This window comes from Delphinapterus leucas, chromosome 20, assembly GCF_059928025.1.
Source record: "Delphinapterus leucas isolate spDelLeu-1000000601 "Yukka" chromosome 20, BTC_Dleu_Yukka2, whole genome shotgun sequence".
NCBI lineage: Eukaryota > Metazoa > Chordata > Mammalia > Artiodactyla > Monodontidae > Delphinapterus > Delphinapterus leucas.
In genome coordinates, this window is record NC_143148.1 from 48,471,589 (window position 1) to 48,495,048 (window position 23,460).

The window sequence follows — 23,460 nt, forward strand, 5'->3', positions numbered from 1 at the left end:
CAGTAGCTGGGAACTTGATCACTCTCACACTGAGACTTTCATCTTTTTTGTGTTTGTACCTGCTCAGGCTCAGATCATCAGACTATCATGTCCCTACTTGCCCCCCTCCCCATAATCCCTCTCCTAAACAGTCCTTCCTGGGCCTCTCTCTGGAAGAAATGGGTTAGAGGGTCAAAGGGAACAAGACCAATTAGTAGCTGTAGTTCCTGCTCCTGGCAAACGCTTTGCCCATTCTTCTCTTGGCTGGAATGCTGGTGTTGGGCTCCACCTGGCAGGAGTGCAGCCCAGACTTGCCGTGGCAGCAGGTGGGTTTGAAGTCACCAGGCACACGTCCATGTGCACAGCCTGCAGCTCTTCCCTTTGTTCCCACTGTAGATACGTCATTGAGCCTGTTCTGTTTTGTAATAAATGAACAGGATAGACGTATTGAGTATGTGACTGGGATTCAGTCTGTATATTTTTAAAATATTTACATATGTGTTTTTCATATATTCATTGATTCTAAGGCATGTCCATGTCACAGTTTAACAACTAAACACAATTTAACTTTAAAATCAGGATGTGTCATATAATCACATGTTCAAATTATAATTGACAGCTTTTTTCTCTCTCTCGGAGTGTCATACTGGTGCCTGTTAAAATTGATGGCATCTTAGAGTCCACAAAATACATTGTGTAGTGTCAGCTCATTTTGCAGTTCTTTGCCTGAAGAATTTGTGAATTTCCTCAAATAGCCAGATTTACCAGCAAGCCTCAGTATATTCAAGTTGCACTGGATGCAGCCAAGTAAAATGGCCACATCACATTTCACATGGCTTTGCTCTGCACAGAGCACTCACACATCCACCTTTGGTTGGGTTTTAGAACTATATTGGACAGTAGGCAGGACACTATGCAAATATTGCTGAGGAGCTTGTACAAGGCCACCTGACTTAGTGATTGGGAGAGCCTGTTTCTTCTGACTCCTAATATAATTTTCTTTCTTCCAAACCAGTCAGCCTACAATTCAGAAACAGCAAAAATATGTTGGGAGTGGAATCTACCATGCTTAGAGTAGAGAATAGAGATCACTACTGAGAGAATCTTGTTGGGAGTGGAATCTACCATGCTTAGAGTAGAGAATAGAGATCACTACTGAGAGAATCTTTATAGTAGGCAAAAATTGGGAATCTAAACACCCACAGAACAGCTAAGCACAATATATTATCACTATAGAATGCATAGACATTGAAAATGACAGGTATGCGGATTGTTGCTGATACAAAGAGAACGTGTATTTAAAAGGGGGAAATATGGATATCCAGGCAGAGAGGATTCTGGGAAGGTGTGACCAGAATGCATGTCTCATCTCTTTGATTCTGATGCCAACCATTGACCTCTTTCAGCAAGCAGGGGCAGGTGGGGCTCAGAGGAGTCAGAAAGGCTGAGTTTCTGAGCAAATGCTAAGACAGAGAAGTTATGGAAGAGGAGGCAAGAGACCCAGAAGATGGAACCAAGACACTTGACATACCAGTAATAGGAGTGCTAAAAGGAGAAAAAGGTAAAGGAAGGGCATATCAGTCAGGACAGGCTAGGACTAGGTTAAAATGTAATAGCAAACAGTCCATAACCTCAGTAGTTTAACTCAACAAGTTTATTTTTCCCCCATAATGCAGTAGCCAGTATAGGTCTGGGAGGAGGGGGCTCTGCTCATTGTTGTTATTCAGGAACAAAAGGTGATAGAGGCTTCATCTCAACATGGTAAATCATGAACTAGTACTTAAAAGTTGGCTTGGAAGTGCACAGATCACTTCTGCTCCTATTTCATTGGCCAACGCAAATCACAACTCCACTTTTAACTTCAAAAGGAAGCAAGTATGGTCCTCCCCTATAGATGGAAGGAGGAAAGCTAGAAATATTTGGTGAACGGCACTCCTGACTTACCACTAGGGGAAATAAGTAAAATACATCTAAGTGTATCCTAGTATAATTTCTGAACTCTTAGGATGCAAAGAAAAGCCTTCCAAGCTTTCAGGCCAAAGGAACACATTATTTACAAAGGAAAAAGAACCACACTGGCATCAGATTTTCTATTTGCAACACCAAGAAGCTGAAGGGTGGTAGAATTTTATCTACAGACCACTGAGGAAAAAAGGAAGGCAACTCAAGAATCCTATACCCAGACAAACTTTTATCTAACATAGTACTGGAAGTCCTAGCCATAGCAATTAGGCAAGAAAAGAGATAAAACACATCCAAAATCAGAAAGGAAAAAGTAAATTATCAAATGACACCTTTTCCAGTGTTTTATTATGAAAATTTCAAACATACAGAAAAGTGGAAAGAAGTTTAACTTATGCATCTTACTTTTTGATGCATTTTGTTCTAATGCAGACATTAGTACACCTCCCTCTAAATGCTTCATTCAGCCTGTCTGTCATTAACTATAGTTCAGTATTTGTTTACACTTTTTTTCTCGTTGAGGTAAAATTTACAAGCAATGAAATCTCAAATCTTAAGTGTACATTCACTGAATTTTGACAAATGCATGCATGTGTGTAACCCAAACCCTCCTCATGACACAGAATGTTTTCATCCCGCCAAAAGGTTCTCTGAATGCTTTTTCAATCAATCTCTGCCCCAACTGCTACCCCCCTAGAGACAGCCACTGGTCTGATTTGTTCCACCAGAGGTTAGCTTTCCCTGTTCTAGAACTTTGTACAATTCCAATTATATGTGCTCTTTCATGCCCTTCACTCAGCATGTTTTTAGTATTCATCCATGTTCCGTGTATCAGTAGTTTATGCTTTTTATTGCTGAGTAGTGTTCTATTGCATTCCATGATTATACCACAGTTTATTTATCCATTCCGTTGACGATCAATTGGGTTGTTCCTGGGTTTTCTTGTTAAGAATAAGGCTGTGATGAACATTCTGATAAATATCCATTTGCGGACATATGTTTTCATTTCTTTTAGGTAATATTTAGATGGGAATTCTTGGGTTAGGCTAGGTGTGTGTTTCGTCTTACAAGGAACTACCAGACCTTTTCCCAAAGTGCTTGTGTCTTTTTACACTCCCTCCAACAATATGAGAGTTCCAGTTGTTCCACACCCTCACCAACATTGTTGTTGTCAATCTTTTAAATTTTAATGTTTGGCATTTTAATAAACAAATGTATTAAAGTTCTCCAGAGAAACAGAACCAATAGGAGATATAGATAAAGAGATTTATTGGTATTATAAGGAATTGACTCATGCAGTTATGGTAGCAAGAAGTCCTGTGATCTGCTGTCTGCAAGCAGAAGACCCAGGAAAGCCCACCAGCTTTAGTTCCAGCCCGAGTCTGAAGGCCTGAGAACCAGGAGAAAACCTATGGTGTACAGCCCAGTCCAAGGGCAGGAGAATACCAGTGTCCCCAAACAAACAGGCAGAGAGCTCAAAATCTCCCTTCCTCTGCCTTTTTATCCTCTTCAGGTCTTCCACAGATTGGATGATGCCATTACTAGGGAGGGCAATCTGCTTTACTCAGTCTACTGATTCAAATGTTAATCTCATCCAGAAACACCCTGACAGACACACCCAGATATAATGTTTAACCAAGTATCTGCACACACCATGACCCAGTCAAGTTGACACATAAAGTTGACCAACACAACAGATAAGTTAGATACACACAGAGACACACACACACTAATGTATTAAATTGATTTTAAGTATCAGTGTGGCTCTCTCCTCATACCTGCTTATGAGAATTTTTTTGGCTTCTGGGGCAACAGGTGAGCCCCAGACCCTAGAATGGAATCTAGAGGCTGAGTCCAGAAGAGAGGTGTTGAAAGAAGCAACAGTCAGAACTGGTGGGCCTGTCCCTAGTCCAGAATGTTTTCCAGGAGAGACTGAACCAGACATCAGCAACTGATAAATTGTGCATTGGTTTCCAGTTATTTCTTTGATAGAGGGAGAGAGAGTGAGTGTGTGTGTGTGTGTGTGTGTGTGGAATGTGATACAGCCTCTGCTCTTGGGGACACATTCGGTACAGAATTGTAAAAGAAAGCCATCCGGTATTACCCCTTGACCTTTTATTTGTAATAAATCCCATTTAATAAAATTCATTTAGTCAAGTCTCAAAGCACCACAAGGATGTGAGAGGGAAAAATCTACACTGGAAACTAGGAACTGGATGGTAGGGATGGAGTATGGGGGTGGGACTCCCTGCGCCCCTAGGTGAGAGAAGTTACATCAGCCCCTCACCCAGACATAGGGCCTGCCTGCATAGCGTGGCTTCCTTTACCCTGGTTGCTCCTTTTGATTCTTCTCCCTTTAGGTGATCCCAGAGACAGGCAGAACTGGGGCAGGGCTAAAATAGCGCATCAGCATAGGAGGGAGGGTCTGAGAGGGAACTGGGGCAATGTGTAGAGCACATGTCCTGCCTGCCCAAGAATCAGGTCTTAAAGGAGAAGGTTGCCGTTTTGGAAAATGAGAAAAACTTTGTATTGCATGATGAATTCTGTAGAGGCTTGAGAGAATTGTTGTAACTTGAGCCGCTTGCCCCCGACCTTACCTCAGTTGCTCTCTCAGTCAAATGGAAGCACCTGGGTGAAGTCCAAGGGGCCCAATTAACCTGACCCAGGAAGACGCTTGATGCACATGACCATGTGTGCATTCCTGGGTCACTCTTGGTTCACTTGCCTGACACCACCTCCCTTTGGCCCGGTGGTAACAGGGTTAAGGCCCTGCACCAGGTGCAGGCTTGTCTTTTCTCGGGAGATTCGGTTTCTGTTCCAGCCGGTCGAATGGCAAGGATTCCCCCACTTAAGCCAGACGCTTGTTGAAAGACAGGAAGCAACTGGGCTCTGGCTGATCACCTCTCTACATAACCTTGGGCTGATCTGGTGACGAGAGGAAGAAAGAAGATGAGGTCTCCATTAGGATCTCTCTCTCTCATTGATTGGGGGTGGGGGGATCCTGCAGCAGCATTTGCTTGTTAGAGCCCACCCAGCACAGAATTGGGAGATTGTAGACAAATTCCCCCTCGGTGCTCTGTCATTCATTCCTCCCTCATTTTGAGAGGCTGGCAGAAAAGGACTAGGAACCGGGTGAGTTCCCTGTCTCTGCCACAGCCTGGTGGGAGCAAAGGCTTAGGGGAACCGGTGTCAGACTTGGCTGGCAAGCCTGAGCTAGCCGACACCTCCCTTCACGCTGTCAGATGTTAAGGACAGAATGCAGGCAGGGCTGCCTCTGAAAAGAGATTAGGCGGGAGAGAGGAAGGCAGCTGGGCGCACGTGCTGTCTGCTCGCCTGGCTTCCAGGGCATGATGGGTAGAGTCTAGTCTCAGCGCAGTTGGGGAGTGTCCTGAGAACTCCACCTGTAGCTTGCTTTCTCACGAAGCATCTCTTACCCGTGTTTTCTGAGTGCTGATGACGTCTCATGAAAATTGACAGAAATGATGTTGATTGGATGACTCTGTGGACCATTGTTTGATCTTTGTTTGCGGGGCTGATTTTAATTCAGTTGGGACTTTTTTCCAAAATGGTATCAAAATTTCCTAGAATTTTTTTAACCTTCAGATGGCTCGTAAACATAGCATTTATTATTACATAGGGCTATTGATGCTGAATCGTGACTGGACAGTTATGAGAAAAGATTGGGGTGGGAGAGTGGTAACATCCATTTTGATCATTGGATGACCTCTTGGGAAAGAAGGTGGGGACACTAGTTTCCCCACCCCCCCCCGCCCCGAGGCTCTCCATATTTTTCCATCCCTCTTACCTTTTGCCCTTTATTTTCCATTTAAAAGGTAATTTGCAAACTCAGTGTCTTAGAACCAATGCTATAGGCTCAGTGCCCGAGTGGAAAGCAGAGCTCTGTCCTTCCATATTAACAGAATTCCCGGGAAAAAATTATCAGTTTTGTTACAGGTTATGAGATTATCCAGGACCATGGGTGCTTCAGGAGAAATTGCTGGGATGATGTGGAAGGTTTGAGGTGAATATTTGGTGCTACCTTGTGTCTTTGTAGCATTTCACATTCTTTTTTTTTTTTCGTAATTTATTTATAAAAATAAATTTTTATAAATTTATAAAAATTTGTGTTGGGTCTTCGTTGCTGTGCACGGGCTTTCTCTAGTTGCGGCGAGCGGGGGCTACTCTTCATTGCGGTGTGCAGGCTTCTCATTGCGGTGACTTCTCTTGTTGCGGAGCATGAGCTCTAGGCTCGTGGGCTTCAGTAGTTGTGGCTTATGGGCTCAGTAGTTGTGGCTCGCGGGCTCTAGAGCGCAGGCTCAGTCGTTGTGGCGCACGGGCTTAGTTGCTCCGCGGCATGTGGGATCTTCCCGGACCAGGATTGAACCCGTATCCCCTGCATTGTCAGGTGGATCCTTAACCGCTGCGCCACCAGAGAAGCCCTCACATCCTTTTTGCCATGTATTTCCTCCTTCTGTACCAGTCAGCCTGTCCCACAGCCCAGGGAACATGGTGCACACTGGGTGGTCAGACTTCCTGGTTGTGTGCCAGCTCTGGCGCTCTGGCTGCGTTACCTTGGGCAAGTGACCTACCTTGGTGTCCTCTTCTGCAAAATAGAGTTAACGTTAGTACCTACCTCATATTCAGGCAAATGAGAAGACACGTAAAGCCCAGTGGCTGCCCACAGCAATGTAAATGCAAGCTGTTACTTATCATCACGTGCACAAGTGGGTGCCACAGAGGTTAGACAGGGACCTCAGTGTGTACAGTGCCACGTCGGCTATACAGAAAGTGCCACACACAGTGCTCCAAAGTTCTGTGCTCTGAAGAGATGCGACCAGCAGTGATGGCCGCTGGCCACCCCCAGCACACTTTTGCATGACCTGTGGCCAATGTGCCCTGCTGGTCCGTCACCCCCATCTCTCGGCCCACCCCCCAAATCCCTTCTCCAGTCTGTTCCTTCCTCCTTGTCAAGCACTGCCTGGCTTGATGATGACGATACCACTGTTCATTTGTTTAGCTTCTTTATAGTGTGCTTTCAGGTTTCTTATCTCATTTCATCCTCAAAAGGGAGGTAAATGTCTCTATTTTTCAGATGAAAAACTGAGGTCCAGGGAGAGTAGATAACTTGCCAAGGTCTTGAGGCTGGAAAAGCCAGGTTATCTTGGTCTTTCCCACTCATGACAGACCCTGAGTTATTTTTTTGAGCCTTACACACACACACACACACACACACACACACACACACGCAGAGTTAGGTGATGCAAGTGGTAATGACCCTGCTTTCATTAGAATATAGGTCTCTCCCTACTATAGTGGTGCTTCCTGCAAGACATAATATTTCCCAGCCCACCTCTTTTTTAAAACCCTGTTCCGAGATGTGTTTCCCAACACCACCAAGCAATTAGCTTAATTCTGATAGCATCTACCTGGAGATAGCATCAGATCCCACAGGTCAAGGGCTCAGTCCCACAAGACTGCCCCCACTTCAGATGCCAATCACAAGTCCGGGTTGTCACCTCTGCTTCTGCCCAGCTGTCTATTGATTGAAGGTTCCCATGCCCCCCCCCACATTTGTTTAATATGCTAGAGTGGCTCCCAGAACTCAGAGAAACATTTTACTTACCAGATCAATGGTTTATTATAAAAGGATGTAACTGCGGAACAGCCCAAGGGGAGAGAAGCACAGGGCAAGGTGTGGGGAAAGGGCACAGGGCCAACACTGTCTCCAGGCACACCACTCTCCTCAGATCTCCATGTGCGCACCGGCCCGGGAGCTCTCCAGACCCTGTCCTTTTGGAGTTTTATGGGGGCTCCATTACATAGGCATGATTGATTCAATCATTGGCCATTGGTGATTGATCCAACCTCCAGGTTGAGGGTGGGGCTGAAAGTTCCAGTCCTCTAATCACATGGTTGTTTCCCTTGGCAACCAGCCCCCATCCTTAGGTTAACTAGGGCTTTCCAGAAGTCACCTCATTAACATAAACTCTGGTGTGGTTGAAAGGGGCTGGTTATGAATAACAAGACACTCCTTTTCATCCTTTCACCTTTGACTCTGGAGCTGTTTCAGGAAGTGATGACAGAAAACCAAATATAATTGGTCTTAGGGAATTCCAAGGGTTTTAGGAGCTCTATGCCAGAAACCGGACAAAGACCAAATACATACTTCTGACTATAAATCACAATATCACACCTGCGGTCAGCTTTTTCTTCCCTAATGGCAAGGACTTTAGATAGGGAGCTAAGAAATCTGATTGTGGTCTCAGCTCCGCCCCTAAATTGTTTGACTGATGGCCTCACTGGGGTCTCTTTATTTATCTGTACAGTGAGGGGACTGGTCTAAACCTGTGAGTCTCAACTTGTTTTTTCCTAGGACATAAACATCGGGTGACATTCCTTCCTAGACCTTCTTGTGGGGTGGCCTTCTTCCCAGCACCGTAGCCGTAACTCGACCCCTCTCCTGTACTCAAGGAATCACGTTGGGATGTGAGGGTTTGAATGATGCTATTGTAGCAACAACAATGACTCTGTTCTGTGTTATCAGAAAAGTGAGTAATGTACGAGGTGAAGGGCTTTTCTTTAGTAAGAAATCACTTTACCACCTCCCAGTGGCTCCATCAGGACATAGTGTTAGAGGACCTGTCAGGAGCACGTCCATCCTGGCCTGCCTGCAGCCCTGAGCCCTCAGCCCGCAGACAGCGTGCTAACTTAGCAAGTTTAAAGTGGAAGCATCCTGTAGTCAAAGCGTTGCAAAACCTTGGTCTTTTTAAAACATTTGTTTAATAAATTTTTTATTTTTATTTTTTTGGCCGCACCACGCAGCATGTTGGGATCTCAGTTCCCCGACCAGGGATCGAACCCGTGCCCCTTGCATTGGAAGCGTGGAGTCTTAACCACTGGACCGCCAGGGAAGACCCAACCTTGGTCTTTTGAGTCAGAAAAAAGGGTGAACAAATCTCGCAATGGCTGGTCATTCTATGGAATGTTATTTAAGTATTGGTTTATTTGCAGGGCACAGCCATGAGGGTAGATTCAAGGGTACAGAGGGGCTTAGGTTAGATGTGAAGAGCATCCTCATTCTACCAGACTCGAGTTCATTACTCACCTGTGCCAGGAAACTGGGGATGGACCCTCCCCCATCACGTTTCTTTTCTGTCTTCTGGTTTCGTCATTAATGGATTCAAAAGCATCCAGAGATCAGAAAATACAACCCTTTCTCAAAGCTTGGCCAGAGTCCTTGGGATGGTAGCACTTCCAAGAATTTTTAGCCAAGACACTTAGACGCTAAAGCTCTTTGAGGAAAGGGGTTGGAGGAATGGGAACGGTGCCACGGAGTCTGAGGTCCACATTGCCTGGAGTGAACCGGACTGTGGATTTTCTGTCTGGTCCTGTAGCTCAGACAGAGCATTGTCACTGAAGAGAGGAGGGTTTGGAGAAAACTTCAAGCAAAGTGCTTGTGCCCTACACGGGAACGTGGGAGCCAGCTTGCTTCCTGTCTGAGCACCACCGGCTGCCAGAGTGGAGGGCTTTCCATACAGAATGAGCGACTCCCCTCGGGAAGGACACTGGTGAAGGCGTGAACTCCTCTTCTCCTGGAGCAGCTAACAGTCAACATGAACCCTCGCCTCATAGTAAATATTGCTGATAGATATTACCAGCATCCAGTGAAACTGTGCGTGGGACATTTTGACTGCAAATTAATAGAAGAGTCTGATCTTCACAACAATATTTTAGTGTGCTGTATTTGACCTAGGAATTCCAGACTGAGAAAGTAGGGATTATGGTCACAAAAGGGAGCAGCTGTGATGTTTAAAATTCAATGTGGACAAGTAAATAGATAACTTTTCAATCTTTTTGGTAGAATGGAAAAGAAGTAATCCATTTTAAAGTAATTTTTATTTTATTTTTTATTTTTTGGCTGCAACGTGCGGCTTGTGGGATCTTAGTTCCCTGAGCAGGGGTCAAACCCAGGCCCTCGGCATTGAAAGCACACAGTCCTAACCACTGGACCGCCAGGGAATTCCCCATTTGAAAGCAATTTTTTTTTTTTTTTTTTTGGCGGTACGCGGGCCTCTCACTGCTGTGGCCTCTCCCGTTGCAGAGCACAGGCTCCGGATGTGCAGACTCAGCGGCCATGGCTCATGGACCCAGCCGCTCCACGGCATGTGGGATCGTCCCAGACCAGGGCACAAACCCGTGTCCCCTGCATCGGCAGGCGGACTCCCAACCACCGCGCCACCAGGGAAGCCCTGAAAGCAATTTTAATAAAAGTAAAATGGGGGAAATTGAAAATAGTGGATCTGTATTTATCTATAAAAATAGATCAAAAAATAATTTATTAAAAAATAGATCAAAGGACTAGGTTTACTTAATGGAGTTCAGCTCAGAAGATTCTCAACCAAAGTCTCCAATACTGATACAGTTCCGATGAAACTCCCTGGGTGTATAAGCAAACTTCCTCGGGAATAAAACAGCAGGGTCTGTCGCCTATCGTTGTGAAACAGCTGTTACTCCTGGTGGCATATGGCCAAGGCATGTGTGGCATCTGGGAGCGCTCTGGAGGGCCGCCTGGGGCTCGCACACTCTCGGAGGACAGCTGCCTGAGCCACGGGAGGAAAGGTGCTCTGGATGAGGGATGGAGGCGCCCAGGACTATAGGGATTCCTTCCACAGGTGACCCAGCCAAGTGGTTTGAGGGCTGGGAGGCGGAAGGGTGTTATATTAAACTCTTATTATTCAAAGACAGATTATTTGGTTGCCTTGATTAGATCGATGCCTCCCTGTCCCCATTGCCCACTGGACCCCCTTGGGAAAGGGGAAAGGGTCTGAAAGAAAATAAAACTCAAATCAGCTGTCAGTGACTTCTGATAAACTTCAGCAAGGGGCATGACAAGGGTGAGCCCCAGTGAAAAAATGGGAATTGGAGGCTGTAATCAGGGAACAACATGTTGCCTGCCTTTAATGAAGAAGTAGGCGGTAGGATGTATCTAGACTGTAATTCGCCATTTTGACTCTGACCCCACAATGGCCAGAGTCACCTAAGAGTTTCCACATTTACGATGGATATGTTTGGTTTGGAAAGAACCATTTCATTCTATTTCCTCTTTTTCAGGTTTCAAGTGCCCCATTTGCTCTAAGTCTGTGGCTTCCGACGAGATGGAAATGCACTTTATAATGTGTCTGAGCAAACCTCGCCTCTCCTACAACGGTAAGAGCTTAGCTGGGGCGGGAGGTGTGGGGGGAGCTCTGACCAAGGGTCTTTGCAGCCTCCGTGGCTCTGGGCAGCATGTCCACCCCGCCTTCCGGCAAGAGGAGTGGAGCAGGGAGGAAGGCATAGGGACAGGGTCTGGAAGTCCCTTGGGTGGCCAGTTAGCCCTGCCCTTTCTTCCACCCACTTAGTTCCTTGCCCCTCTGGTCGGGAGACAGGCCTTGGTCACACAGCTGACAGCAGAGGGCCCAGCGGGAGCGCCAGCCCTCTGTGGGGAAGGGAGTCTGGGCTGTGCCTTGCACACAGTGCTTCAGCCTGACTCTCCACAGTAGAGTAGGTGTGATTTGTGGACACCTTTGGGGATTGAGAATGCTGACCTGCCACCTCATCGCTGCCCCGAGGCTGTGCTGCTTCCTGCCTTGGAGGCAGCCACGGGGCTGAGCAGTGAGTACAACGGGGGACTCAGTGAAACCCCCCTGCCACGGCACCTCTGTGGACAGAACGAGGGTCAGCACCTGCCTGGTTTACTTTGGGGGAGGCTTGGAGCCCAACTGTTCTGGGTTCAGAGCCTGCCTTGGCCACTTACTGGCTGTGCGGTCTTGAACAAGTGCTCAGTTTGCAGAGCCTTGGTTTTCTGGTCCCTAAAATGGGGATTTCAGTACAGGGTTCATAGGATTTTTGTCAGAATAAAGTGAGATATTACACATAAAAGCTTTCAGTCCGGAGCCTGACACATGGTCAGTGCTCAGGAAGTTACAGCCGCCCCGAGAGATGCAAGGCCATCCCTGGGTTTCTTTTCATCCTTGTCTGAAGTGGACTGTCTGCTCTTGAGTTCCTTGCACCCTGTACTGCCAGTGACTCTTGGGCTTTCCACCCTTACGCGCTTAGTTTGGTCTTCAAACCGTGTTCCTCAGAGAACTGTGTCTTCTACGAGAATGGGCACTGGATCTGAGAGGGGTGTGCCCGACCTGACCCCAGCCCCGGCCTGCCTTGTAGGTTAGAGTCACGGCGATGCTTAGGAAAACAGCGCTGAGATTTCTCAGGGCCCCAGGACTGGGCAGGAGGTGGGCCCGCATCACCTGACCCCCATCCTGTCCATGAAAGTTTCCCAGGTTGACTCTCCTTACAGACCTTCCTTGGGCTCCTGCCTCCTCAGACCCACCTGTGTAGGCCAGATAATTCCAGATTGTTCCTGCGAAATTAATTTGACGAATCTGATCTACTTGATTCTCCTGAAGACACATCCTGCTATTCTCTGATCTCTTTTCTTGCACCGCCAACAGATTCTGGACATGAGCCGGCTGGCCGGTTACCCTTTGTCTCAGATACACGTGGTCTGGTGACCTTTGCCATCTCTGAGCCCAGGTGTCCTTCCCTTTCCTCTCCTCCCTGGTTGTCCAGGGAGCCCCCGTTCTCCCCAGGGGACAGCCTGTCCCATCCCTGGGGACTGACTGATGCTGAGTCTCTGAGTCTCGTCCCTCGAGCTCTGGGCTCCCCGTCAGGCTCGTCGAAGATGCTCAGCTCCACTTTGTTCCTTGTCTCTGCCTGGGACCAGGGAGGGAGATGACTGAGTCTTCTCCCGCGGCTGACAGCCCTCCCCCGCCGTGGCCTCAGAAACCGTGTTCACTTATTTCCCACGTGCGCAGCACCCCCGTGAAGGCTGCTTTTTGTCCCGTGGGGCGCTGGGCAGAGTTCTCTGTGGACACTGCCTTGCTGTCATGAGAACACAAAGCAGCCTCAGAGTGGGCTCACCCGACAGGCCTGGGCTCTCGGCGTCATGAGGGAGAACTTTGCAGGGCAGCTGTGGAGAGCAGAGCGCTCTTGGGGCCACTCTGTAAGGAGGACCCACATGCCCGGCTTGGACAGTGGGGGAGGTGAGGGCGTGAGCTTCTCTCCCGGAGAACTGCCCGGGATACCTGCAGCGCCTCTTCCATGTGAGCACGTACGTGCCAGTGCCGCCATAGGTGTCCTCCTTGCCTTTCCTCTTTGCCTCCAAAGAGAGGCAGCCCTGGAGAGCAGTCCTGACAGCCCAGCCCGAGCACAGGTCGCCTGCAGAAGCCACACTCAGAGTCGGAGTCCCCTTAGAGGAAGCAGAGGTTGGCCAACCAGTCTGAGGCATAACCATGGCTGTTCTTGGTCTCTTCTCACTTCTTCCTTCCTCTCATTGAAAAGCTACCTCTTTGGGGGTGTGTGTGTGTGTGTGTGTGTGTGAGAGAGAGAGAGAGAGAGAGAGAGAGTGTGTGTGTGTGAGTGTGAGTGTAAATTAGAAGCTTTAAACTGGACGGTCTCTTTTGCAAAAACCAGTCCTTTACCACCTGAGGCAAAGAAAGGCATGTTGTTCCTGGTCCCATCCGTCGCAGCTGGATTCCTCACATTCAGTCTTTGTCTTTTCTAAAGACACCTAACCCTTCCAGATAAGAGAAAGGCATTTGTCACTTGGGGTTTGTATATGGAGTGTGAGTCTCCAGCCTGGTCTAGGGCCTGTTTTAGTTCAGATAAGGCACAGGCCTTTCGGGGCCTTAGGCCGAAGTCCCAGGTCGGACCTCTAGGTATTTATTTTGGTTTTGCCAGTAACATATTTTACCAATGATTTCTTATCCTGAGCTCCCCAGCTTTGCTTTCTCTCTTCTACCAAAAAAGAAAAAAGTGAAGAGACTTAAAGCATTTGTGAGGTGTAGAACTCCCAGAATCTTTCTGGAAAGGGGAGAATCTGAGACTTTCTTAGTGGATTAAGAAGTGCTCTATTCTTGTGAAGATTCACTGGAATTCCTGGTCACTCCCATCTACACACATACACACACACACACACACACACACACCCTTCCTGTAGCTGCTGGCACCAATTGGGGAAATTTTTAGGAAATTTATAGCGGTTATATAAGATGAAATTTAGTTAACCACCAAATGGGGGGGGGAGTAGAAACCTCCTAAATGAGACAGATAGAATGTAGTATTTTTCTTATTATGAGGGTTAGCCTGAGCCGTGGGTTGGAAGGCCTCCAGTAGGCCACCTGCCAGATTAAAAAAAAAAAAAAAAAAGCCAGTTTTGGAAAGGCAAGACTAGTTTAACTGGTTTACCCAGTGCTCAAGAGAAGTGTGAAGGCCAGTAACTGGTGCTTCTTGGCAGGTACCTGGTTTGTGAGTCCTGGTGACCCATTCGGAGGGGTAGGGAAGGGAGCTGCACTGCAGAGCGCAGAATCTTCTATCCTCTGTTCTCTTCAGTGGGCAGCTCTGAACCCAGGACCCCTCAAAGATGAGAGAGAGCTGGGGGGACCGGGACCCCTTTCTGCAGGTAAATGTGGTCAGCTTGATTGGGCCTTGTAATTTCTCTTCCTTTCCAGTATCTGTTTGTGGTTTTGAGACTGGGGGAACTTGCGTTCTCAAGAACATGCACTCAGGCTTTGACCATCGCACTGGTCAGCCAGCAAAACAAGCCTCAAGATGAGGGGCCTGATTCTGCTATGAACAGAAGAGAGTCACAGTACTGGAGTGGAGGGGGGTCGTGACAGATGACTGATTGTCCATTGAAAGCCGAGGAGACCCTGGTTCCAGGACCAGCCAGGGGTCCTTGGCTCTGGGAGAGTCTGGCGTGTGGCAGGTCCATTTTCCAGCAGTATTAAGAGAGCTTGATGGCTGTCAAAGCAGCTTCAAAAGTTCCTCTCCCCCTTGCTTTCTTCTGGGGCGCAGACCCATGCCCTGCTTCTTAGGTCCTGACCATCCATCCCTCCTCTCTACTGACAGTCATTGCCCCCAACTTCAGAGCTCTTGAAATGATAAATGTCACGCAAGATTTCTTTAAAGGAAAGGGAATCTGGCTCCCCCCAAAGCAGGAATGCCTCCTGCTAGTTTAGCCCCAGCCAGCAGACCTGTGTAAATAGTGCTTGTTTGGCCTGTGTCTCTGCTCTCAGCGATCCTGTGGTTGGAATGGCAGTGCCTTTTCTTGGGCCTTGGGGAGCCAGGTTCTGGCCGGGGAGTGTGCCCAGCCCAGTGGGGCACTGCCAGGAGCTATTGTTCGATGCCTAGCAGCGGCTGAGTCTGGCTGTGAGGTGTCTGTCTAGAGGTGTCTGTCTGGGTGCTCTTCCTGCAGGAGGGAAGGGAGGAGGACTCCCGGCAGGCCGCTGGGTGAATGAGGAGTGGGTGGAAGGGAGACCGGAGGAGAGGGGACTGAATGGGGTCACAGGGCAGCCTCTGTAAACATGAAGCCCTGCGGAGCCGCTCCGCTTGTCGTGATCGCAGCCCATCTCGTCAGAACAATTGGATCCAGAACAATTGGGTCGTGCCTCACAGTGTGTGGGTTGCGGTGGAGACGACACTGCTGGTAGGGGAACTCTCTACTCAAAGTCTCCCCTTTGCCTGGAGATTTCCCAAGAAGGGAGCTGGCGACGCCTGGCAGTGGTAGCACTGCCCCTTCCTGTCCCCCAGGAGGCTGGGCCAGCAGCTCTGCGCATGCCGAAGGGTCTACAAGCCTGGGCTCTTCCACACCTAGGCTGGAAATGAGGCTGGCGGTGGAGCCTTTGTTTCTGAGTCATTTGCTGGGGACTCTCCCTCTGGCTCCCACCTTCCTTCCTCCCAGGACCGTGACTGCCATCAGGCAGCAGGGGAAGTGGGTTCTGTACGGCACTGCTCAGCTGCACCACACCAGCCTTCCCTCCATGCCGCCGGCAGCTCTGCGGGTCCCCTCGGGGGACGTCAAGCCTGTGCTCTCTGCAGGGCAGCAGTACAGCTCCCTCAGCCTGGCCTGTTCATGCTGAGCACCCAGGTTCCTCCACCAAGTTCACAAAGAGAAAGATCTGAGGCTGTCTGTGAGATGGGTGGTGGTTTCCAGCCGCAAGGAAGAGACTTTACCGCCTGGTCTTTTAAGGAAAGGAGGCAGGGTGGCCAAGTGGAAGGAACTTGGCGTGGGAGTCATGGCCACTTACCAGCTGCCTGAGCTGAAGCACAGACCCCCCACCCCCAGGGTCTTTAGGATTCACTGAGATGTGTGTGCGACATTTGTGGCATACAGCTGGCCCCAAAGAAGTGAGGGCTCCTTTTTCTCCTCCTCCTCGATCACTTTTCTCAGATAAACAGCAGCTGTCAGGGAGGGGGCAGAAGTGTGCCATCACCTCCCACCGCAGTGCTGTCACAGAGAGCATCGCCCGCCACTCTGGGCTGGCTAGAGGGCCAGGCATTGGCACCGTCAGCACCATCCCTCAGGCCAGGCACACTTCCGCACTCCCCCGTGGGCAGGGCCGTTGGCTTTGCACATGGTGTCGGGCAGCTGGCGGCTGTGGGTGCTTGAGAGGCAGTAAGAAAAAGGAAGAAAGCACAGCTTGGTTCTATGTTCTCATCAGCCAGCATCGGTTGAGCCCCCCTCCTCTAGGGACCTCGGGTGCCCGGGGGCGTTTGGGTCCATCTGCAGAGTGGCCTTAACTTGTGCCCCAGCTTCAGACTGCAAGGTCCTCCGACAGCAGACAGCAGGCTCCCATCACAAGAATGCGGAAGCCTCGTAGGATCTGGGTGATAGCCAGGCTTCAGCTTCAGCCATTTCCCCTCGCCTGCTAGGCGCCCAGGGACACCTGGGGGCTGCTCGCTCCTAGAGCCCAGGGATTGGGACGGGAAGTTTTACCCAACCCACTCAGGCCTGTGGCTGGATTTGTGCTCCTGCCTTCCGGTGTTGGGAGATGTCGCTCCCCGGGCACTACGCTGGGTGTGAGCACTCCCTGCTGACCCGTGCTCTCAGGGTCCCAGCCCTGGCTTCTCTTCATCCCAGGACCCCTCAGGCAGCCTTTTGCAGCCAGGGCTCTGGGTACTGGTGAAATGTGCTCCCCACTGTGCCAGCCTGGCAGGCAGCTGTGCGGTTTAGTTCTTCCCATCCGTGCTGCAGACCCAGGCTGGCTGCTAAGCACCGTGCATGAAGATGCTCTGTAATGGGTTGTGTGGTGGCGATCGACTGTTCGTAAGAAAAGTCTAGTGTCTAGCCTCCATGTGCTCAAGTCTGAGTCCTTGATAAGAAGATGAACCGCCCTCGTGCCTCTTTCTCCTTCCCCTTCCCCTAGTGATACCTAGCGAGAAAAGAGAGGAGAGTCCAGTCCAGTCCTGCTGAAGAAGCAAGCCCCAGGTCTCATCCCCTTGCCTGGCTCCCGCCCCCTATCCCAGCCTGGACCTGACAGGACAGACAGAGTGCAGCTCATGCAGAAAACTGTTTGGGACTGAGGGAATTCTGACTTGCCCCTGGGCTCCCAGCTGACTCACCAATCAGAAGGGGACGCTGTTTCGGAATCAGTAATACTGCTGTGTTCCCAAGGAAATCATCCATACGTGAGGAGGGAAGCACGGAAAAGGGGCTGTATCCCAGATCCTCACTTTACAGATGAGATGCCGGAGACAGAGTAGGAATAAATGCCCAAGAAGGTCTGCAGTGACTGCCTTCTCAGAGCTGGTCTATTTTTCCTCCCGTCTTTATTGGAGTTTTTTCCTCCTAGTATTTTATTATGAAAAATGTCAAACGTACAGCAAAGTTGAGAGTTTTGCAGTAAAAACCAAAATACCCCCCACCTAGAGTGTGCATTATACTGTACTTGCTCTATCACATGTCTCTCCACCCACCAATCCGTATTATCCTTTTGATACATTTCAGAGTGAAATGAAAACACTAGTCTGTTTCTTTATTGGGGGTTGTTAATTATAAAAGTAATGCCTGTTCAAACAATTCAAAAATATATAAAAATAGTTTTCTTCTAATCCTCCTTTCCTCCACTACTATTAAAGTGTGTGTTTCCCTCCAGACTTTTTCCTGTGCTTCCACACACACAAATATTTAAATGTGTATGGTATCTAGTGCTTTTTTAAAAATGGGATCATACCCTTTTACAGATGTGCCACTTGCCACGTTTGGAGTCTGAGGTTACACTCCAGTGGCAGACCGACTGTGTGCTGTCTGCTTTTCCCTCCACGTCGCCCTTTCAGGTGGGCTTTGGGGCTTTGGGTTAGGCAGATCTTAACAGAGAACATGACCACAGGCTGTCCTGGTGGCCTGGAAGCTGAAAGTGACTTCTCTCCCAGCTCTTGTGCATAAGGACTTAAGTATTGAGTTGACTCTATCTTAGTTGTTTTCCTTGGGGTTCCTGATGGGGGGCTCTGAGTCACCATACCCTTCTAGGCCATGAAGAATCCTCATTTTATGGGCCCCAGATGTTTCCGCTTCCACTAAAGTTATCAGAGGGCACAAAGAAACCGCAGTGGTGGAGGGCAGCCCCACAGAGGGTCCCTGGCCCTGCCCCATTCATGAGCCCTCTGACTTTGGCAAGGTGTCTGATTCTCTGGCTGCAGTGTCCCCTTTTGCAAAACAGGAATAACACCGTGTGCCCTGCCCGGCTTGTAAGATCCTGAGGCTCACTGAACACACGTGAAATCTCAGTGTGTATCATTGGCAGTGTTCACGATCAGTTAAAATCTTTCAGAAGTGGGGAGTTGCCCTGCTTCAGGCTTTGCTTTCTTTACATCCAGAACCTGTTCTCAGGGTATTTCTCCTATGGTTTTGAGAACTTCTGGGTAACCTTTTGCTGACTTCACCTCTCTCACCTGCCTTTCAAATATTAGAATTCACCTGGGTTCAGTCGTCTGCCTTCTTGAGATTTGTCTAAGCTCTTTATCCCACATCTACCCCTGTTGCCCACATCTCTCCTCTAAACCCCAGATCTGGACTTGAATGGACTCCAGCAGGTTTCCATTAGCGCGTCCTGGGGGAGACGCCCGGTCAGCGCCTGCCACCCAGCTCTGAGTTCATCATTACTTCCCAAGCTGGGCCTCCTCCTGGCTCCCTCTCGCTCTGACAAGTGTGCGCTCCCCTCCCCTGGCCCCCGTTTTCCCAGCTGCCCCAGTTCATGCCATCCACCTCCCCCCATTGCTGGTGCCGGCCTTGAGTTCATCTCTCCTGCACCACGGCATTAGCCTCCATAGCGGGCTCCCCATCTATGGGCTCTTCCAGTCATTTCCAGTAGTTTCAGGAGACTAGATGTGATCAGTGCGTCTCCAAGGCCCTTCAGTGACCCAGATAAAGGCCAGGTAGCACAGCAGAATACAAGTCCGTCCTCAGGAAGTGGGTCTCACCTACCCCCCCCATGGCCCCAGGGCTCTGCACCTACCACAGCAAACATCCTGCCTTGCCAGGTGCACAGATGCTGTCCCCTTTGCCTGGAATAGCCCTCCTTGAACAGTCCCCACCCCGATTGGGCATTTCCCGTACTTCTCACATCTGGATCTGTGTGTGTCGTAAGACTTCCAGGAATTCCTGTGCTGTTCATTTCTGTCTTCTTGTTCAACCGCCCCCGCTAAGCTATGAGTTTCTTGAATCCTGAGACCGTGGCTTATTCACTGAGTCGCCAGTGCCCAGAATGTCATAGAAATGTCGTAGGGGATGCTGGCTCGGCCCCCTGTTGTGCTCGGGCTGTCCTGGTCACGGCTTCGCTTGGGGCCGTGGTGGGCAGCAGCTTCCTTCCATTCATTCTTTTCTGGTGGGGTGTGGGGTGTCTTTTTTAAATATTTAACTGAGTTAAAATGTGTATAACACACAAGTAACCATTTTTACGTGTACAGCGTAGTGGCATTTGGGACATGTACAATGTTGTGCAACCACCATCTCTGTCTAGTTCCAAACATTTCATCATCCCAGAAGGAACTCCTTGCATGATTCCACTTACACGAAGGATCTAAAGCAGTCAACCCCATAGAACCAGAGAGTAGAAGTGTTGACAGGGGAGAGGGAAACAGGCAATTGCTATTCAACTGGCAGAAAGTTTCAGGTATGGGGCTTCCATACAACAGTAGACTGTACTGTTACATTTTTATGAAGAGGGTAGATCTCATGTTAAGAGATCTCACGTTACCACAAGAAAAACAAAGGAAAATCGCTTACTCATTAAGCAGTCACTCCTAGTGCCCCCTGCCCCCAGCCCCTGACCTACTTTTTTGTCTCTGAATTTGCCTCCTCTGGACATTTCACATAAACGGGATCAGAAAGCAGGTGGCCTTTTGCATCTGGCTCCTTCCACTTGGCACCATGTTTTCGAGGTGCACCCACGTTGCAGCAGGCGTCAGCTCTCCACCCCTTTCCTGGCTGAGGGGATACGCCGTTGTGTGGGTCCACGCGGTTCATTTCTCCATTCATCCGCTGGCGGACCTTTGGGTTGTCCCCACCTTTGGCTCTTGTGAATAATGCTGCCGTGGACACACATGTACGCGTATTTGCTGGGGTACCCGTTTCTTCCCTTCACCCTTGCCTTGTACCACTCTCCTCATCACCATTTTTTCCAAACCAGAAATCCAGTGCACCTGGTCTGTGTGTATGTTTAGGGGGAAAGTCTGTTCAGGGAACCATTCTGTCTCATGCTGCCTCTGCAGCATGTGTCCTCCTCTCCAAGCCTTTTTCATCCTTCATTGCCTGGGCCGCTTACTTGGTGATTAATCCCATTTTGTCCTCAGGTAGTTAGCGTGTGGTTTGCGTGTCTTGTGTCCACAGTGAGGACCTTTACGTCAAGGTCTCTCTTGGGTTTTCGCTGACCCAGGTGACCCACGCAGTCCCAAGCAGCTCCTAGATCCCTGCCTGCTGGTGACTGATGCCCCGCTCTCCTCTGTCCCCCCTTTGCAGATGACGTGCTGACTAAAGATGCGGGTGAGTGTGTGATCTGCCTGGAGGAGCTGCTTCAGGGGGACACGATAGCCAGGCTGCCCTGCCTGTGCATTTATCACAAAAGGTATGAGAGGGCCGGCAGGGCCAGCTTAGCTGCACCCCAGACCCCAGAGCGCCCCTTCCCTGTGGGTGGGGGGAGAGAAGGGCAGACTGTCACTAGCCACACTGTCCCCCAGCACTCTGAGTGGAGTCGAGGCAGAGGTCAGCAGGTGGGGAGTTCTGGACGTGCTGAGCGCAGAGCCTGGGTGGCGGGCCCGACGGGGAGGCCTGTGGAGCCCCTGCCCCCTGGAAGGTTGAGCCCCCGTCCATCTCTGTGAGCCCCTCTGCTCCCGTGTGCAGACCCTGGTCTGGTGTGGGGGGGGGTGGTCAGCACGGAGGGGTGTGCTGGCTGCTCTGGCCCCGCCCCTCCTCCCCAGAGGCCCAGCAGGCAGGAATAGCCACTACCTGTGGGCCCCAGTGCTGCCAGCGGCTGTAATTAGCAGGACTGAGATTCACCCTCAGGCTCCAGCATGAGCCTCATTCTTGTTTCCAACTGGAAAGAAGACACCTCCTTACCCAGGACAGGAGGACGCTCTGTGCTGCCCGTGGCCTCCACCTGTTCTCAGCCCCTGGAGCCCCAGAGCTGCTTCCGGACACACAGGCTTTTCCAAAGCCTGACTCACGGGGCCACTGGCCACGGGGCAGCACGTGGATGTGGCTGGTGTCAGAAAGGCGCAAGTGAGGCCTAAGGGGAGGGGGTCTTGGCCTGGGCGCAGCACCCAGCGCTCCAGTGTCCCAGGGAAGCATTGACCAGAGCCAGAAGAAGGGAATCTTCAGCTCTGGGAGAGACTTATGCAAATGATCTGTCTGGTTCCTGTTTTGAAAATACCCAGATGTTTTACAGAAAGCTGTCTTGGGCCAATTTCTGTTCCCTCTCTGTTCAGACAGTGCTTTCTGTAAACACTAGAGACCAGGATTTCCCTGCTGGCCTCTTGTCTTGCTCTCCAGAGCAATGTCACCAAGCCACAGGGCCAGTCCTCCCCTGGCCCACCTTCTCCAGGAAGGAGGACTAGATGCTGGCTGCCCACCACAGCCAGCCAAGCCAGGTAGAGCTTGGGGGCCTCCTGAGAGGGAGACCAGGGAGGGAGCCTCAGGCTGCTCCTGTGACTCAGGAGAGGGCTTGCTCAGGGCGGTGACCAGCCTGCCAGGGCTTTGTTCCCACTTCTTTCCCCTTTAAGCCTTGGAGATAGTTGACTGGCTGCCCTGTGCAGCCCCCCACTCTCACCCTCTGACCCATAGCTGTTGCCGTCCTCCTGGGCTCCATGCCCCTGAGGCCTTGTCCCTCTCGAGGGCACACTTCCTGCATCCTGCAGTGCCTAGGTCCACCCCAAGTCCATACGCACTGCACCGGGATTCCGGCTGCGCCAGGTCCCCCCTGGGTGTCCTCCCTTCTGCTAGCAGACAGTGGGTATGTGGGGTCCCCGCAGGTGAGCGTCAGGCATTCCCTGCCCAGAGACCCAACCCTTGGAGCTAGCCCCCAGGGAGCGGCCTGGCCAGCCAGTGATGTGTCTCCCTTGCCGTCTCCCCTCAGTTGCATAGACTCATGGTTTGAAGTGAACAGATCTTGTCCAGAACACCCCGCGGACTGACCCTGCTGGGCTCGCTTGCTGACTCCTCTCAAAGGTGAGCCCGTGGTTGGGGTCGCGTCGCTCTGGGGCCTGGAGGCGGAGAGGGGGGCTGAGCTGCCCTCACGGCACCCCGCGCCCCGCCTCCCCCTGCCAAGAGGGGTCGGGGGTGAGGGGAGCATCTCAGCAGCAGGGGTTCCGTGAGGTGGGGAGGGTTCCTGGGAAGGATGAGAGTCCAGACTCGCACGTTGCGAGGAAGAACCTGCTGGGTAGAGGAAGGTGAGTTGGGGGAAGGCCCCTCGTGTTCCCCGTGTCTAGGGCGAATCTCCCCGAGGAAGGTTTAGGAAGGTCCCTTGGAAAGTGCTGGGCAGGAGAAGCAGCACAAGCCCTGGGACAGGATGCTGCTTTGCACCCCAGCTGTGCCTCGTGCTTGCTGGGGGGCCAGGGCAGGTCCTTGCCCCTCGGCGGCGTGGGTGTCTCTGCTGCTTCTTTGGGGACGGGATAATCTCGCTTGCATCCCCACGTGGACAGCACACTCATTGGACAAGACCGAGTGTGGGACGGCGCCTCGTTCCCTGCAGCGCTTGTCAGCAGTCAGCTCTTGGCTGGTTCTTCCTGCCTGCACCCACCGCCCTCACCCCCTTCCAGATGAATCTGAGGCCTCCAGGCCAGACCTGGGGCCCCGCCACCCAAGCCCCTGTTTGCACAGCAGGCCAGCACAACCAGCTTCCTCCCGAGATGCGCACGTGTGCTCCCCTGTCACCGTCGTCCAACCCCAGTTTCTCCCGCAGGCGCCCTGCTTTACTGCTGACCATTCTCTCCTGTCCCCATCCTAGCTGTCCCTCCCAAGTTCTGGGCTGGCACTCTTCTGTTTTCTGCCAAATGAGAAACCAAAACCCACCTCATCTCACGTGAATCCAAGGGTTTGGGGGCCTCTTTTGCGCTCTCTTCTCTCCCTCTCCCTCTCGTTTTTTGTTTTCTTTTGTTCTGTGTTAGGTGTATTTTATTTATCCCGAGTAAACTCCCAGAACAGCTGAT

The 23,460-nt window shown here is 50.6% G+C and overlaps 1 protein-coding gene and 1 pseudogene across 3 annotated transcripts in view; both read left to right on the forward strand.

The window, feature by feature from the left end:
• The window catches only part of LOC149744700 (transmembrane protein 203-like), a 77,769-nt pseudogene extending 66,631 nt beyond the window's left edge, over window positions 1–11,138 (forward strand). Inside the window, exon 2 of the transcript XR_016391024.1 lies at window positions 11,053–11,138. The product of XR_016391024.1 is annotated as a transmembrane protein 203-like (transcript). The remainder of the gene's footprint in view (window positions 1–11,052) is intronic.
• ZNRF1 (zinc and ring finger 1) overlaps window positions 1–23,460 on the forward strand; it is a 100,925-nt gene that overhangs the window by 76,462 nt on the left and 1,003 nt on the right. For both annotated transcript variants that reach the window (XM_022583195.3, XM_022583194.2), the window contains exons 2-4: window positions 11,053–11,148; window positions 20,777–20,882; window positions 22,389–22,480. In XM_022583195.3, the coding sequence (XP_022438903.1) occupies window positions 11,053–11,148; window positions 20,777–20,882; window positions 22,389–22,446 (260 nt within the window). In that variant the 3' untranslated portion in view covers window positions 22,447–22,480. The remainder of the gene's footprint in view (window positions 1–11,052; window positions 11,149–20,776; window positions 20,883–22,388; window positions 22,481–23,460) is intronic.